The sequence below is a fragment of the Larus michahellis genome, chromosome 4 (genome assembly GCF_964199755.1).
Source record: "Larus michahellis chromosome 4, bLarMic1.1, whole genome shotgun sequence".
NCBI classification, from domain to species: domain Eukaryota; kingdom Metazoa; phylum Chordata; class Aves; order Charadriiformes; family Laridae; genus Larus; species Larus michahellis.
Genome location: NC_133899.1, coordinates 13,226,836 through 13,244,939, shown reverse-complemented (window position 1 = coordinate 13,244,939; position 18,104 = coordinate 13,226,836). Strand labels below are relative to the sequence as shown.

Sequence of the window (18,104 nt, the reverse complement as noted above, 5' to 3'; positions counted from 1 at the left end):
GATATTTTGAAAATAGTTGGTAGTTGATTCAATTTGCAGCTGATAAAATCCTGCTTTGAATTTTTTTTCCTATTTGTGGAGTACAATCAATCAGTTACAAAAAAAAAGCCAGCAGTGAAATGACTCTAAACGAACAAGTAAAAAAATTGGAAAACAAAGATTACTTGCTTTGTACAAAATATCTTTATACTTCTTCCCAGACATAAGATTTTTAAAACAACAACAAAAAAAACCCCAACCCTCTAACATTATTATTGAAATGAGGTCATATTACTTCCATTAGTTTTTTGTTTCATCTTCCAATCAATTCAACAGACATTTTATAATGGCTTGAGTTTATATGATTTTAAAGACCATATCCCTTTCACAAGCTCTGCCCAGTGATAATGGATTTGACTTGAAGTATGAAGGAAAAAAAAAACAACAGAAGCTTGTCTGTTCTACTTTTTAAGCCATTTTTTAATGGAAAATACAGTGCGAGTCCTCCTTTCTCCCCCCTCCAAAAATAGCTTTTTGAAATTCCTTACTGACATTCTATTGAGTGTTTGCAGAATATAAGTATTAAGGTTGACTATTTAATTATATTATTTCATTTTTCTCAATATCTCAGAGCAAAAGTGGATGAGTATGAACAAGCCCCGTGTCAGTAGTTCTTTTTCTGTTTGGTTGGCTTGGACACCGCTCACTTGAAAGTAGTGTTTTTGGGGAGTTTTCATTTTCTCAGTGACATTTTATGCTGTGAAATCACACTCCATCTGTGTGTGCTAGTGTGGGGAATCTCACCTGATGTTTCTGTGCTTGCAGATTAGCCATCAGGAGCACCCTGTTCATTTATTAGCCTTGCTTCCCTCTTGCACAAAGCCCATGACCTTAGTCATGGTTCCCTTTGTCTCTCCTACTGCCTGAGAGATCAGAAAACTTGAGACCCACCTCCAGCGCCCGATTCCAGGGCTTGATTCTTCTGTTCCTTTGTATTTTGGGAGACACTGTGCATTTGCCTTTCTTTTTACAGCCAATGATGTGTGGGTTGTTGACATCTCAAGAGAGAACACTGATACACTTGATGCAGCCCTTGCACAATCAAGACAGCAAGGCGTGGTGCTCTTTCCACAGTCAGAATACAGTGGAAATAAAATTGAAATAAAATATCTCAGCTTCAGTTAGCTGAGATTGCATCTTTGGTTGGCCATGCTAATTGAGTTAGATTTCTGGCCACATAAAAACAAGCTGGGATTTTCAGTGATCCATGTGGATCGTTTTTAGTTGGCATATTTTACCTTAAGATAAAGGGTCAGTTTTTAAGCACAGAACTTGGCACAAAAAAGGGTTTAATTTCTAGAGGAGAATGCCACCAACTCACATTGTTGTTTTGGAAAGTCACCACAGATGTGAAAGCAGTCCTCAGTTTCCCTATATGTAGAATGAGAGAGATTGATGATGTACACATAATTCATTTATGCTCCTGTCATGCTTCAGGCTGTAGAGATGAAAGACACAATTAGGAAAGAACCATAATTACTGCATAATACAGAAATTTCTATGTCAAAATGCTGCTGAGAAAAATCACAAACTTTTGTAATATTTCTCCTTTACATATATAGCAGAATAGGAAAGAACAGAAAGAAAGAAAAAAAATACCATTGATGAATTTAGAGTTACTCCTGACCTGTACTTGGTTTTGGAGTCTCAAGAGACTATACCTTGGAGCCGATCTTGTTGCTACCATGCAGTTTCTAAGAAGACGTGCCTTTCCTTGCATCTTGGCGGGCAGTAGCCCAGCGTGGAGGGGATGCCCAGGGCAATGGCTCCATGGCTTGGTAGCTGTCTTGAGCATCCACGTGCTCTGCTTTCACAGCCCTTGCTTATTTGAGAAGTTATGGTCGGAGGTTCTAGACCTACTTTGTATTTCAGTTTTGGAAGATCTGTTTTCTTTTCCATTTGTGCTCTTCTCTTTCTCTGCTTGTCTTTCCATATACGTGTAGTTGTATCGCAATAATGTTCTACCTCCTGTTCCAAGTATTAATTTACGCCTGATTTGCACAGCATCTATTTATGACAAGACCCTTTCCTTTCTCTCTCTCCTCCCCTTTAAATTTTTCTGCTTGGTGTCTAAGACAGTAAAATTTCCCTATTTGCATTTTCGGCTTGGGAGGTACTTAGGCTTTCAAAGAAGAGCTGGTGGGGTACAAACTGTTGGCCAGAGATAGTCCTGGGCATTAGCTAGTTGCTTAATGGGTTAGTACTGTTGAACCCACGCTTAATGATGTCCAAAAGTATTAGTTCCGTGTTGTTTCTCTAAATCTGATTTGCTTCCATTCGTGCTTGCTTTCCTCCGCAATTAGTGCGGGTTTCTCCTGCGTAGGCTCCACCCCATTATCACTTCTTTCACTGTATGAAAACACGGCAGGGCCCTTCTGATGTTTGGTAGCACCTTTGGAGTTCTCATCCTGCAAAGGGCTGAGCACTTTCAGTTTCCTTTGGAGCAGAAAGCGTTCAGCATTGCACGGAATTATTAAAATGTTCAGCATTGTAACTTTCTGAAATACCTTCCAAATGTGGAACTGCAGCACAGACAAGAGGGCTGGGCAAGGGGAAGATCGATTGTGGCAGATTATTACAGCTTTATTGTCACATAATTATAGTGCTCTACCCCAATGTTTAAATAGTGAATTTAGTTGTTGTAAATTGCTTATTGCCACAGGTGTCAAAACCAAAAAGATTATAATACTAACCCCTTCAGAACTACCACCAACACATAAAATACAGAAGAAGAGTTTTAATTGTTTGTGGTGGCTTCACTTGAATCCTTATTGAAGCTCTTTTAAATTAGAAAATCCGTATTAAACAGAAGCAAAAGGCCTGATATGTCCAAGCTGTAGGACAGCTACGAGGCAATGGAAGGTCATCCTACCGCAGCAGATTGTAGTACTCCTGCCCATTTAAAGTATCTTGTATCGCACTTAAGTAACTCAACACTTTCTCCTGATCTGCAGTTGAAGGAGTAACCAGAATATTCTTTTCCCTCAAGGACGAATGAAATGATGTGGAAGTTTTACTGCAGACTTTTCTTTACCCCATTATGGTGATTTTGAAGAGGTTTCTTTAGTTTGAGTTAGGAGGTCCAAGGCCTGCTTTTAGTGCACGGACTGTTCTGCTGAACGGGAGATCAGCACCTCGGCCCCACGCCTGGGTTTCAGCCGCACTTCTGGATGTCGCAGTGCCATTTGCATGGCAGTATCAAACCAAACTCATATGGCTTGCTTCCTTTGTCTAATTAACTGGGAATGCCAGTGATCCAGTGAAGTTTGTGTTGCTGGATAAAAGGGCCGGTCTGTGAATAGCATTGTATTTGCCAAATGGTTCGCTAGTCATTTCAGTACAAACAAATGGATGGTGTCTGTAAGTCTGCAAACACTGTTGACATTTAGCCTTGTTTATGTTACTTTCCTTTTGCTGCATATTTTTGGCTAGAAAAGATACTGTCTGAATCAACACTGACTTCCTAAGCAGAAGCTAAGGACCCAATCTTGCATCCCTCATTCTCCATGAGTGGGACTACTTACATGACTAAGGATTGCAGAATCAGGTCCTATGTTTATTTGACTTTAAATTTCATTGCTATATTCATGTCATTTAATTTGATTGTATTTTGTTGTATCAGCAATCGGTCAGGTGATAAGTTCGGTGTCACCGTTTTGTTTACTGTTGAAAATTCTTATTTCTTACCCTTTTTTCATACTGCAGTGTAACATTCCCATTCCATTTATGTTTCTGGAAATTAACCCCTAAAATATCTGATACAGCTCAGTGCTGAGTACCTTCTATTCCCAGTGAAACCGGAGGCATTCAGTCCCTCCTAGCACCAGCTCTGAAAGGGGGATTGTGTTTGCAAAAGGAGGCCTTGGTATGTGCCTTGGTTTCAGACATCAGTGGCCAGCCGCACCAAGGCAAATCCCTAGCACAGAAAGGCTTTTCTTTTCTTTGCGGAGACAAAATAATGATGTAAGCTTAGAGCTGTATGATTTTACTCTAAGTTTCATCTCCCAAACAATATATTCTTATTGGTTTTCTCATATCCAGGTCAAATTTAAATTATAATTTAGGATTAGGCAGAGGCACAGAGGTGTTTCCAGGTCTTTCCAAAGTGAGACAATGCTCTGGTTTGTGTTTTGGGTCAGGAATATATATTCTGGTGTCTGAGGTGTAGTATTTCCTATAGCTACTCAAACACGACCAATTTAGACATCCTTGTAAGTCAAAACTAAGCGTACGATTAATACCTATTATGAGGCCAATTTTAAACAATTAATTTGACAGCAATTATAATTTTATTTTACAGGCTTTCAGAAATAAATAACCAAATTCATCTTTGTAATCTAAGGAATTTAGGGTATCATTATGCGGAGATGATCTTGTTCTGCACAGTATTGCATATCTGGAATTTCGGAGGTTTGCTCCCACCTATCTAGACACCTGTAGTACCAGGGATAAATAATTACCTGAGGCTTATTAATTGTTTCAGCAAAGAAAAAAATATATAACTTAAGTGTAAGCATTAATATATGTATACACAATACATCCACAATATATAACAAACCATCATAATAGTACAACAATAGAGGTCCTGAATATGTTCTGTTATTTATGTGTTTGGCAAGCTTAGGGAATGGACTTTAGTATGAGTGAAAATTCTCTTAACATTTTTAAGGTTATTTATTGTCATTTCTATTTGAGTTTTTAATGGTCCTGTATTTTGTAATGCTTTAGCAGGAAAAAATACTGTAGTTATCTTTTTTCATATTCTTTAAGCAATATTTCTAGCTTAATATATTGTGCCAGGTTTTCCAATATTAACCAAGAAAGACAGTAAAATTCAATGAACAGCACTCTGACAACCACAATTTAAAACCTGTGATTGAAGTGAAATGTGTAAACTTCTAGTGGGTTATCATGTGCTTTGGAATAGAGTATTGTTGGAAGTAATTAGAAAATATATTAAGGTTTCCTGGTAATGAAGGTATGTAAGTTTTAATAATTGTTGCTTTCTGAATAAGTGTCAAACTATATCTTTAAATGTATATGGAGTTACAAGTTAGGTCACTTCTGAATGGAATGTAAAACAATACTAAAATGCTTCAATAACTTATCTCAGTGTTGCTAATAAAAAAAAAGCTGTTAACCATTAGCGCAGTTTGGAGTCATTTTGTTAATTCATTCAAGAAAACTCTCTGAGAAACTGTTGTACCTTTTGGTAGACCGAAGACCACTCATGCAATCCCCAGTTGTTTGATGCTTTGAGGGGCAAACTCTGCAAAGCTACTTGTTGGCCCTGTAAAGGGTGTTAATTAAAAATGCAGTTTTCTAAGGAAGGAGTGGTGTGTCGTTAGAACGATGCCTCGTATGGTTAGGCAGGTAAATAAGGGGGGGCATTAGACTTGTTTCCTCTGTCACAGAAAAGATCTTGGGAAGGTGGGGCCTGTTTCTCCTCTGCCACTATTAAAATCCAGCAGAAATTTTTGTGGAGGCCGCTGGGTTACAAATGAGTAATGCGGGGTGGATTAAGCGTGTAAGTATTAGTGCCTGGGTGCTTGGCCAGGGTGAGTTACGTATCCGGGTCCAGTCCTGCCGCTGGAAACGTAGCCTTAGTGCGTAATGGGTGTACAACGTCTGTCCCAGTGGAGAAACACCAGGAGCGTACAGCCCGCCAGTGATCTTTCCTGGTTAGTCGTGCCTAGCCTTACAGTGTCACAGCCTTCAATACCGCAGATAGCACTGAACTCTCCTTTTTGTTTCCCACGGAAAGAGTGTGTGATAAGCGTCCCGAGGCTAGCCTTCCTCCTCAGACCCGCGTACGATTCACCCAAGGTAAAGCGTGCGTAGGATAACGAGCAACCAGTGGCCTCAGTGCCAGTAGTATCTCTCAGGTCTATGGTAAGTATTTCCAGGATGGGACCCGTAGGAGGTGGCCTGTTGCGGGATGCACCGCTCAGGACGCAATGGAAGCTAAAGGAAAACATGACTAGGGCTCCCAGTGTCACATCTTCATTAACGCTCTCGGTTTTGAATAGCATATTGGTACTTTTTATTTATTCCACCAAAACACCATGAGTCAGGACCTGACATTTTAGTGTTCTGTGTCATACTGAGAAAAATCTGTAGTTCAGCAGTAGGACAATTATATTATTTTGGAAGGGCTAGAAATAATACAGCATTTGTGAGACAACTGTAACATTTATCCAGACTCAGTGTGAGATTGTTCTTCCTTTTATTTGGAGAGCACTTCCAAAAAAGTATCAACTAGGAGCAAAGAAAAAAAAAGACAAGAAAAAGTGGCAATTATGAATCCATTTAACCCCCATAGGGTATAATGTCATCTTGTGTAATACCGTTGGCTGCTACATGCCTAAACTTCTATGCAGTGAGCTGTGAATATAGTCCTTATTGTCCTGTGGGCAATATGACTAAGGAAAAAATATCTCTGTAATACAATGGAGCATTTGTCTGAATGGCGTAACCTAAGGTCCATAACATCAAATCTAAAGTTGTAATTATACAGCTGCAGTCACACCACTCAAGTGAAGGCTGTGTCAGCACTTGTATTATATAAGAAATCCTGTTTTCAAGGGTTGATGAGTCATATGCAAAAAACATTTCTCACTAGACAATTGTTCTGGTTGTTCCGAAGCAACATCTAGGTACCGGCCTTTCCCCAGTAGGACACGGTCGTGTCTTCTGCAATATGCCATGGCATAACTTGGCAGTTTATTTTGCTAATGGGTGCATCTTTTCCAAGGTGGGAAATTACCTAGAAGCTTTGGGGTTTTGTGCATTTTTATTATTGTCAAAACATGAACTAGTGGTAAAAACCCCAGGGTGGGTAAGGGCTTCACTAACAAGGATTATAACAGGTGAAACGCGTCTTTCTCAGAGATTGTAAAATTAGCATTGTTTTTCACAGTTTGTCATCCCCAATATTGATTTAAGTTCTCTGATCTGAACACTTCCTTAGAAGACCCGGTCACAGTTTTATTTTTTGAGGTGCCTTGAAAGCGAGCCTTTCAAGCTCACAGTGACTGTTACTGCCACTTGAAGCAGCTGCACGTTTGCTGGCAAGGAGCAGACGGGAAAGAGGGTTATTCACAGCAGCACCGCAGAGGTGAACTAGGAGCACTATGCGGCCCTCCCGCTCCAAGGTAAAAGGAATACACTTAGGACTGAGAACAAATACCGGAAACCACAACAATTTTCCTACTCCATGACGTTTCTAGATACGTATGCTGGATGCGAGTGTCTCCCGCTCGCAGACACTGCCATTTACAAACAGGTGTCCCTGGAGCCGCCCCCACGTCAGGCATTTGCACCAAGCCGCCCAGCCCGCCCCATTGTCCAGGGAGCGAGACGCGGGCCAGCAACTTTCTTTAAGCCGATCTCCTCTGATCCGGGGCGTCTGTAGCGCCGCTCCCTGCATAGAACAGCCATTGTTCAGCTCGCAGAGCAACAGTGGGGTAGAAAATAGCATGCCATGCTGGGGATCAGAGAGGGAATTGTTCCTTAATTATCTCTTACTGAAGGAAAAATCCAAGGCATATCCCAATACGTGCCATGACTCTGGCAGAACGCAAGTCTTTTAAATAAGATTTGGGGAGGCGGGGGGGGCTCACGTTCAGAAGCTGGCAGCCCTCGCTCCTCCTGCAGGTCTACCTGCGATTCACTCACTGACCATGGAAAAAAATAACTTTTCCGCTTTGGATTCTCCATTGTGAAATGGAAAATAATAGTACTTATCTCCCTGGTAGGAGCGCTGTGAGGATAAATGAATTAATTAATGTTTGTAAAGCACTTTGAAGATGAAGAACATTATATAAGTCCTCAGTCTATAAATGCTTCCTCCTCTGATACGACTACAGTAAGCTATACAAATTTATTGCTGAAAATAAACACACATTGGAAATATGTGTTGGGTGTGTATATCCCTTCCAGACCCCAGCCAGGTTCGTGATCCCGCCTTCCTCAGCAGCAGCGTGTGACGAACCCGCTGCCGAAACCTGCCCCAGCCCCAGCCTGTGCCCAGCGGCCGTGCTCGGGGGCTCTCTGCACCTGCAGCAGCTTTCCCATGGTTTGGCCGTAATGTCTTTCCACCAAATCCGTCAATTTTGACCTCAGGGCTCTTCGGAGTGCCAGCTGGGTCGAGCCGACAGTTTTTGGCCATGGCCGCAGCACACCAGCCCCAGCCGTGCTGCAGCACCGGGGCCCGAGGCAGGCGATGGCTCATGCAAGGTGGCTGGTGGGCTCCTCGGCCCCTGGCCCACCACCAGGGTCCTCCTGTCCTGTGCCTGTGCCAGCAGGACCTTGTCAGGACCGAGGACCTGCCACGCTGTCTGCCACCGTTTGTCCCCTCCTTTTCAGTGTCGCTGTGATGCTCGGTGTTCGTCTCCGCAGAGCTCGGCAGGTCCCGCGTTCCTGCTCACGCTCGCTGGGCTGAACTGGCTGTGGTGCGGCTTTTAATTGAGTGGCAGTGACTTCCATTCACTACTTGTAAGTTAAAGTTTTTATTGCCTGCTTTTCGACATGACCATCCTAGATTAGTCCTTGTTGCTTTACTTATTTATCTTTTTTTATTCAAGCCAGGAAGTGCGTTTGATCCTGAACAATTCACATGTATAACAAGGCAAGTTAAGAGGATACAGGGAAGGAAAACCAACATTTCAGCCGTATAGAGATGTGACATTTATCAAGAGAGACATGTAAGAAGAGGTTTGTGCATTGAAATGGACGGGCTCAAGATGAAATTCAGGATTTCTTGGGGCTTTCCCCAGTTCACAGCTGGGGATCAGTTTGTTAACCTTAGGAGAAAGGACCACGTTGGCCCTAGTTGTGCCTAGTTTCACTTGTGCCTCTGCACAGCTAACCCTGTCCTGACCTGTGCGCTTGGTTTTCTTTTAAATCCTTTTAAATCTTCCTGGTAAACCTGTTGCTGGTTTAGCCTGCCAGCTGGGGTGCGAGGAGCGCAGCGTGCTGCTCCTGCGGGCGCAGGCACCCACTGGAAGGGGCTGGTGACCCCCAGCCCCGCTCCCGGCCGCGGGCAGCCGAGGGCTCGGCGCTCCCTGCGCAGACTTTGAAGAGGGCGACAGCGTTTGCCCAGCAAAGTCTGCTCCTGTGCCACCTTCACCCCCATGCCAAGCACACCGAGGCGCATCACCGGCACAACCAGACATCCCCAAACTCTGACCGGCACCAACACGCACCCAGCGGTGCGGCTGGTTTTTCCATCCCCTGACACAAGAACTGTTTAATAATGGGAGGGCTTATGGGTGTATTTGCTGTACGTTGGGGTGAAAAATAAAAAATAAAAAAAGAACCAAACCAGAAAAGCTTTCCCAAAGGATAGAGGTGGGAATCCCATTAATATGATGGCTCCCTCTTTAGTTGCCAAAATGATTGACAGCTGGATAAGGTCAGAAGATGAAAACCAAGCCATGGGGGACAGAGCAGGGAGGGGAGGGGGCCAATCAGTTGAATAAAAAACTGAGTGTCAGTGCTGGGGAAGGAGAAAACCGGCACTCCCACTAGAAAAATCCTCACCCTCTGCTCCCCTACTGTTTGTTTGGGGAAAATGCTGCAGCTTAATCAGAATTATTTACAAGATAATGGTCCATTGTTTGTAGTAAGACAGATGCTGTCTGTGGGAATTTGGTGTTTTATGCTCTATGCATTACAGTGCCATTGCTGTGTACAGATGGGATCACAGTGGTATTGTTGTTATCCACTTTTTGGAAATTTGGAGGATCCTTACTGTGAAAGGAGGATCCTTAAATAGAAAAAGAAAGAGACTTCTCGGGCCCAGAACTCGTGTTTCTCTTAAGGTAGAATTGTGTTTGTACGCATATGGGCGAAGAAGAGGACAAGGTGGAAGCGCTTTGCTCGAGACCTGTAGCAGGAAGGGTCCCTAGGCTGACTTGACTTGGTGGTGGCAGACATGAATTCAACAGATGGATGGATCCTGTGTCTTTCCAAAGGCGAGGAGATACGTTCTGGGGGGGGGGGTATGTCGGTGCTCCCTGCTTTGCTGGTGGCTGTTTAGAGGGTGGTGTGAGAGGGACACAAACAGGGCTGTGCAGGGAAGGGCTTGCCTGCTGAGTGATCGTCCTCAGCTGGTGCGATTGCAACACGCGGTGTTCCCTGCCGTCCTCCCCGTGCTGCAAGTTAACCATGGAGCACTTCTCTTTCATCAGAAAGCTTCATCCCGATGATTTTGTGGGTGAAGAGGTGGGAAAGGAAAACTAGATTTTCACTGGATTCATACTGGGGAAAAAAAAAAAACACCAAACCAAAGCAAACCAAAACCAAACACACCCAAAAACCGAAAAATCTTGATTTATTTAGAAGATCAAATGCAAGATTTTTAAAAAAAAATTTTTAATCGCAGCAGAAACTCTATTTCCATAAGCATCCCCTTCTGGCCAAGTAGAAAACTCAACGTGGAGGCCTAGACCCTGGCCAAGGGGACGTGCAGGTGGGTGACCTGAAAATTGCTGCACCCGGGAAGAACAGGGAGCTCTGGTGAGGCCAGCGGAGACGGCTGCCTCCGTCGGCACGTCCGTCCCACCGGCTGCGTCTCAGCAAAGCACGGGGGACAGCAGCACCCACGGGGCTTTCCCGTGAGCCTGGAGCGAGAGGACACGGACCGTGCCATGCGGAGCTCTGCAGTGCTGCGCCCCTCTCGGGAGCAAAACCTGCCTTGCCTTTTCCACCCCAACCACCGAAACCCGTGAGATAAGTTCCTCCTCAGGTCGCTGCGCTTTGGAGCAGGACCTGCCAGCAAGGTGCAGGACAAGGGGGCGGCGGGTGTCTGGGTGGGTGTGGGTGTATGTGTGTGTGCACGCACCTCCTCTCTCAAAAATCTGCTTTTAGTGTGCAATAGCTCACATAATACCTCGGCAGAGACCAGTGTGCACCAAAGGCAACCGAGAGACGACAAATCACCAGAAAGGCTCCAGAGGGGATTTTGAGCATCCACGTCTGGTATCCCAAGATCCATTAGCTTTCAGGTAAAGCGGAAAACAATGACCGTCTTTTTTGTATGCGAGATAATTAAGCTGTCTTTCCATCACTGCAAAATACCTGAATTTCCCTGGAGAAAGCAGAGGGCCTGGGGACGGGGAGAGAGAGAGGGAAGGGCAGGGAATGGCTCATTCGCAGTCTTCGGGGCACTGCATCCTTCTCCCTCTTGAGGTTCCCTATGTGAGGTACTGCTCACATGCTCGTTCCAGGAGCAGGGTCTGTGCAGCTGGAAATGGGTTTCCAGCATCAGCATGTCCTCCTCTGGGGGGGCTCCCCCCAGAAATGGGTGACTCCCGAGTCCTCCCTTCCCTCTGGGCTCAGCGTGCTGCCGGGGACGGAGCCGAAAGCATCAGATCACGAGTGGAAACCTCTTTGCACAAGAAAAGGGATCTCCTCTCTTTTTTTGTGAAACGGAGTTTTCCAAGACTCCCCTCGAAGGGTTAGATTGGCACGGGAGATTGCAATTCCTGAGTGATTTCATTTTTCCCGAGTGTCTCCAGTGGGATCTGTACTGGGAGCTCTACGTTTTTTTCCTCCAAGTCAGCATTTATTTGCAAAATCTTAATTTTGTATTTCCTGACATTTAAACTTTTCAGCCTAATGTTCTAATAAGGATTCTGTCCGTCTGTCTAAATAAAGCTTCGTCCTAATGAGGACACCATCCATTTCCCGCGATGGAGCCGTAACGACTTCCAGCCTTGGTGTAATTTTAGCTAGGCTCCCTTCCCCACCCTCTTCTCCCCACAGCTCTTTGTTTGGGGTGTAAATTATCTGTTTTGGGACGAAGTTGTGCCGAATTTCATTTTGGGTCAAGTGACTGAGCTATTGTGTGAGCCTCTGCTTTCTCTCTGAAAAGGGGGATTTTGCTCACTCCCAGTTGTATGTTCAGTGCCTGCTTATTTGCAATTTCTGTTCATAAGACTGTGGGTTTTCATGCCAACGATTTTCTGTTTGAGTTATTGGAGTAGGGAGGTTGTGGGAGCATGCCAGTGTCAAAGGTTGTCGCTTGAATGATAATTAATAACATTATCAGACTGATTATGTGTTTAGATGTCCAGAATCAGGAGTGAATTGAACTTGTTAAATTTAATTCCTACCTCCGAATATCTGACTGTTTCCCGTGGCTGGGAGACTGGCGTGCTCACCAGCCTCGCATTTGCATAAAGGACAAAACCAGGAATTTGAAAGGGCAACAACTAATGAGAATTGCTGAAATTCTGAGCTTCTGGCGTTCACAGGGCTTCTCCTGCGGCATCAGCCGCTCCGCAAGCTTCTGCCAGGGAGAAGAAAGTGCAGATCGGGTGCGCGATAATGTTTATAGACCCCGGTTTCATTGTGTCAGCCGCTGACTGAAACGTCGAGTCATTTGAGATTGGAGATTATGTCTTTTAAGGTCCCGAAGAGCCGTTTCACATGCGACCGATTACCTCTGTCAGAGGCGGGAGAGCCGGGTCCCACCTCGGTGGGTGGGATCTGAACTCATGCTTTCAGAGGTCAATAACAGGGTTTTTAGACCTTTGTGCCTCTCGGTCCCTTATACCAGACCTTTTCTGTTAAAACTGTTTAAATTACAAACCAGTAATAAAAGGATCATATGTGTTTCCCACTGAACAGGTTCTTTAAGGCTATTATGATAATTAAAAACATATGGTGCCTACACAAGTCAGAGGGAAACCACAGATGTACAAATTAGGTATTATATAAGGTTTTTCTTTTTTGCCCTTTCAAAAACAACAAGCCAAAGAAGTACAAAGAGATAAAGATGGCAATTTTTTTGGAGACGGTAGGTAGCATTTTGGATTTTTAGTAATGAAATATGTAAACCTCCTTTCTTGTACATAATCAGAGCAAACTCTTTCTAATACGCAGGAAGAAAAAACCAGTAGCGTAAGACTGCAGTATTTATGGAGGGAATAAGGAAACACTTTGTTTCATGCAAGTTACTGGAGACCAGGAAACCTTTTGCATTTTTTATGATGTTTCCCTGCACAGACATGGAGGATTATATTTATTAAATATTGAATTATATTGAAATTGGATTGATGCAGCCAAAGAAGGACATTTCTTTGTATTCCATTTTTTCTCCTTTTAAAAAAGGGAAATGTACGAATATTGATTGCAGTACAAGTAGTCATTTGTTTTAATTTAAAAATATAGGATTGATTTTGAGAAGGTGATAAATACTGCTAATAAAAAAATTCAAAATGGGGATTTATAATGATTCTCTGTTAAGTCAATGGTTTAGCAAGCCTAACTTATAATAAAAGTAGAGACGTGCTGAACTATCCATAGCTAATGGGTTATTTGCCATTTGCTAGCGCTGCAAACTTTCCTTGGTTTGCTGGGTCCTGCTACAAAAGGTAAAATTTATATCATCTAACGCTCCTCACTCCTTGTTTTGTCTTTCTCGTGCTAAAAATGGGCAGCTGAGGTTCCGCCGGCCCGCTAAGGGTCCCGCTCCGTATGCAGCCGTGTAGAGGTATTTCGTAGAGGGGCCGGATCCAGGTGTGGCTGCGCTGGGCGGTGGGGCTCATCTTCTCCGGTGCAGCTCCGTGGGTTTGAGGGTCTCTCAGCCTCCGCACGGGTCTTTCCCCGTGGCATGGGGGACGGGCAGGTCTCGGCAGCATCTAAAGCAGCCCCGAAGCCCCGGAACTCGTAGCTGTTGCTTTGAGCTCCATGGCTGATGCAGCACCAGCCTGGCGCCTTGCCCTGCCTCGAGCGGCGGCAGCAGACCCTCCTCTTCCCACCTGCGACCCTTCTCTTCCCACCAGGGACACCTTGGGGCTTGATGCCTCCCGCGTCCCTGCAACAAGCGGGACCGCAGCAAGTCCGCTGTCGTGTGCCGTGCCGGGGGTGTGCAGACAGCACCCCACCAGCACGGAGCACTGCAGCCTCAGGGATGAAGGACGCTCCTCCGTATCGCTCCCGTGGTGGCATGGAGAGCATCCTGGCACTGCGCTGATGGTTGGGCTTGCCTCTCTCCTACCCCGGTAGAGGGGATGCTGCCACCCCGCCAGCCCCGAGCACCGCTCTCTGCCTGTGCCAGCCCCTGCTGTGGTGGGACTCAGCCCGGAGGACACTGTCCTGCCCTCGGCGATGCCAACCCCGGACAGGTAGCTGGTGTCTACAGCGGGGATCTCGCCCCAAGTTGCAGCTGAGCGTTTCCTGCATTCACTTATGTTTTGTTCTGTCTTTTAGCAGAAACTAGACAACTTCTTTTTTTCTTTTTTCCCCCCAAAGAAACTTTTAGAAGAGAAAAAAAAAAAAAATGGGAAAAGAAGAGGGGGAGAAGCCTGACGCTAATACTTCAGGTTTGCAGGAGTGGTGGCTGAGCAGGCATTTCTGAAGAAAGGCTTTTCTTTTATTGAGTGAGTGATAGCAAACTCAGTGTTATTTCGCATGTAGGTATTACCATTTTAACTTTTACTGAGGTAAAATAACACCTTGTCACTCAGTGCAAATACCAATCACAAAATGAATTAATTGTAATAACTGTTGTCAACAGAACAAAAGACTTGTTGCTTTCCTAAGCAGATTTCAGTGCCACTGATAACTATATACAGAGGTTCCCATTGGGCTTATTCAGTGTATGTAGTCAGAACATAATTTCATCTGTCTTTCTCTCCACTTTGTTGTAAAAGTCTCAGAAATTGAGTTAAAAACCTGTATTTTTACATATCGCTAAGTACACACTTTTCCAGTGCTTATGATTTTTTTTTTCCTCAAAGATTCCCTAAACATTTTTACTAGTTAATTAACACTTTTTTTGTGGCTAACTTATTAAAGAATTAACAAGCTTATAACAGCCTGCAGAAGCTGTTTATTCACCTTATGCCATGATGGACAGTTACTTTCAGGGAAAGTATGGGCAGCTTTTTTGCTACACAAAACATATTTTTGCTGATGTTATTTCTTTAGCCCATCATCTTTATCCAAAGCGAACAGCGCTATCCCAATAGGGGGGTGAAGTTCGCTTTGAAAAGTGGGGGGGGGGGGGAGGGGGAGAGAGAGAAAGAATTAGCCAAGAAAAGCAAAACTCTTCATACTTGCGCTAACCACAAATTTATTCAAGTGAAGTTTGGGATGGGGGGGGGGAGAACTAATTAACTAATTTCACAAAGGAGCCTCAGTACGGCAGGAATCGGTGCCAATATGCTATACTCTTTTTACGTGGCTATTTAGCTTAATAATCAAAAATACTATGGCATATCCGCTGTATTTTACTGCAAATGCGATGTTTTTTCTTAAAGAAACATGCACTAGTGTTGCAGCCTGGGATAGTCACAGAGACCACTGTCAGTGGAATAAACACCATCAGGAAGTGACCCACAGAGCGATCAAAGGTCCATTTTACACCCTTATTTAACAGAATATGTATTTTAGATTGCTTCCCCTCTCTTCCCTTTCAGAGCGTACCAACAGGCTTCAGTACGCCCTGCCCTCCTTGGGAGCAGGATCACGGCTCGGATAAAATACATGGGAAATTATTTATCCATGTATCTTCCCCCAGAAATAAGCCAGCAAGCAGGAAAATATCCCATGTGAAAGTGTGTTTGGGTGAGGCTGCCTGCCCCGTCGCTGGAGCGGAGGGGTGAGAGGCTAACGAAGCACCACAGAGCAGCCGTGCATCGTTAACCGGGCACGGGGACCTGCTGCGCTCGTCTCTCGCTTGATTGCACCGAGGTGCAGCTTGCTGCTGCGGCGGCACCCTCTTTGCAGGAGAGCGAGAAGCACCTCGGAACCACAGTAAGACCTTGCTGAAACCTTCTCCTTCTTGAACCCGGGGGGGCTGGAGGGCCTGGAGCCTCGTGCAGCCCCTTTCTGGGCTTTCTAGCCGATAGCGATATTGCCACGCAGCCCTGACGCAGGGAATCTCTGTGGTTTCCCCTCAAATCCTCTGCTGTCAGTAATATTTGGTCTCTCTTGTTGGTAAATGCTGTGTCTTGAGCCACCACTAGGTCAAATGTTCCTGCTTCTACCAGGAACTCGCTTTTAGGTGGGCAGCGCTGCTCTGCAGCCGCACTAGAGCATCCCTCTGTGGTAGCACGGGCTCGTGGTGCCGGGGAAAGGAGCTACTCGCTCACAGCTCTGGAGGGGTGACATATGACTCAGAGTAAGCTGCAGCACATTTGTTCTCGCGGTCGTCTTTTTATTGTTTAAACAGTCCTGAATGTGCCCGAGTGATGTTTCTCTCATGCGCTTCCCGTGGCAGAGGGGGCTGGAAAATCCATGACAATGCAATTGTGCTGGAGCTGAAGGGGTTTCGTTTCAGCAGCCTTGGGCCAAGGCTGTGGTTGCTCTTGCGTGGATGCACGGGGAGGTGGGACGGCCGGCGCGAGGAACCCTCCCTGCAGGTTCAGGCGTCCATCAGAAGGAAGTGACTCTGGGAGGACCAATGTGGACGGAGGCGCCGGTGCCTGGAGTGGTCGTGGTCCTTGGGGTGGGATGGTGGCTGGAGCTTCTTGGGGCACCATGGCTTTGTGCTGGGAGCAGCCTGCAGCCAGCGCTGCCTGGGCTCTCCCGCGCCTCCGCCATGGCTCCTCCTCTCCCGTTCACAGCTCACCCGCGGAAGTAAAGTTTGAGATGCAGGGAGTGACATGAAAAAGGTTGACCAAGCATCTTCTCCGTACTCTAATGCCGTGCGGGTGGGGATGGCAGCCTTCTTCGGGATGCAGCAGGCATCCTGGTATGGACCCGTGGGGTGCTTTCAGGAAAGCCCGCTGTTGGAAGCGCTGGGTCAGGCTGGGCACGGGCAGCCCCAGCGGGGCAGGAGGATGCGTCCGTTCCTCCGTGCTGTGTAAGGGGGGAGGGAGGGAGAGTGCAGTGCTCCGTACCCCGCCGTCTGCTTCCCCCCCGCCCCCCCTCCACTCACCCGTTTATATCCCAGTAAATCTGTTTGAAAGATAGCAAATACTCCCAGCCTCTCGTATAACACCATCGCTTATGCTGACCGGTGCTTTTTGCTGTTGGGACTTGGCCGTCGCATTCCTTCTCCACCCTTCCCTTGAGGCAGGTTAATGACGGCGTTCCTCCAAAGCTGCAAATGAGGGTGCTGCAGACCAGCCATCCCCAGCTTCCCGCAGCGCTGCCCGCAGTCCCGGTGACTGGCGAGATGGGGACCTGCGGCACGTTTTGTTGTCAGAAGGGCTGATTTTGGATTTGCTTCTCGGCCATCGCTGTTCTGTGGTGGGGTTTTTGGTTTTTTGTTTTTGTTTTGTTTTTTTTTTTTTCCTCCTCTCTGGGTGATTAACTACGAAAAGAAGCGTTTCTCGCTTCTGCAAGCCACTCCTCTCCCCGCTTCTTGGCACTAGTTGCTAATCAAAACAGGACTTTGATAGCCAAATGGCATTTGGCTGAGCCAAACAGAGAGCCAGGCGCACAGGCTTCTTGTGATCAAGCGCTTTATTAATGTGAGGTTTAATGTAAGTTCATTCGCAGCATGTGGGTCCAACGGTAAACGTTCAACAATCTAATTCTGTAGCACTATGTTTTATTTAGCGTGAAAATATTCCAGGGTATGAAAAAGCGGTACTCACTCCGCTTGGGAGCGACGTTTCAAAGGATTTAAAAAATATTGTTAATTTTTTGCGCTTTCCAGAGCGAAGGCGTGTTATCCTGTCATTTTGTAATTTTTTATTTATTTATTTTTAATCAAAACCTGTTTCTAAAGTTAAACAAGTGCAGAGTCCTAAACTAGTAAACTTTTACAGTATTTATGTAGTTCACATTCATGTAATACCAGAATATTCCGAGAGACGTTTTGGGGAAATTTGTAAAATAAATGTGCCTCCTGGCAGAGACCTTGTACGCCAAGTTTTAGCCTGGGCTGCATTTTTACAGCTGAGTTATAAACCCCTGAAAAACAGGATTTATAATGGAAACGCTGACACAACCTTAACCATAGCAGTGCTATCTGGTGCTGCTATAATATACTGTACGAAGAAATCAGTTCATTAGTTAGTTATAAACAAAGGACAGAGCTAGTAAATTACAGTAGGTATTTCAGCAGTTTTCTGTATATTTATGACACAAAAATATGCAGC

General features: G+C 45.3%; 1 protein-coding gene across 8 annotated transcripts in view; it reads left to right on the top strand.

The window, feature by feature from the left end:
- The window catches only part of ZNF536 (zinc finger protein 536), a 352,592-nt gene that overhangs the window by 228,491 nt on the left and 105,997 nt on the right, over positions 1–18,104 (top strand). Inside the window, exon 9 of one of the 8 annotated variants that reach the window (XM_074583023.1) lies at positions 3,029–5,183. The exons of the other annotated variants lie outside the window; for them this stretch is intronic. Within the exon in view, the coding sequence (XP_074439124.1) occupies positions 3,029–3,042 (14 nt within the window). The 3' untranslated portion in view covers positions 3,043–5,183. Of the gene's footprint in view, positions 1–3,028; positions 5,184–18,104 lie in introns of those variants that run through there. 8 annotated transcript variants of the gene reach the window in all.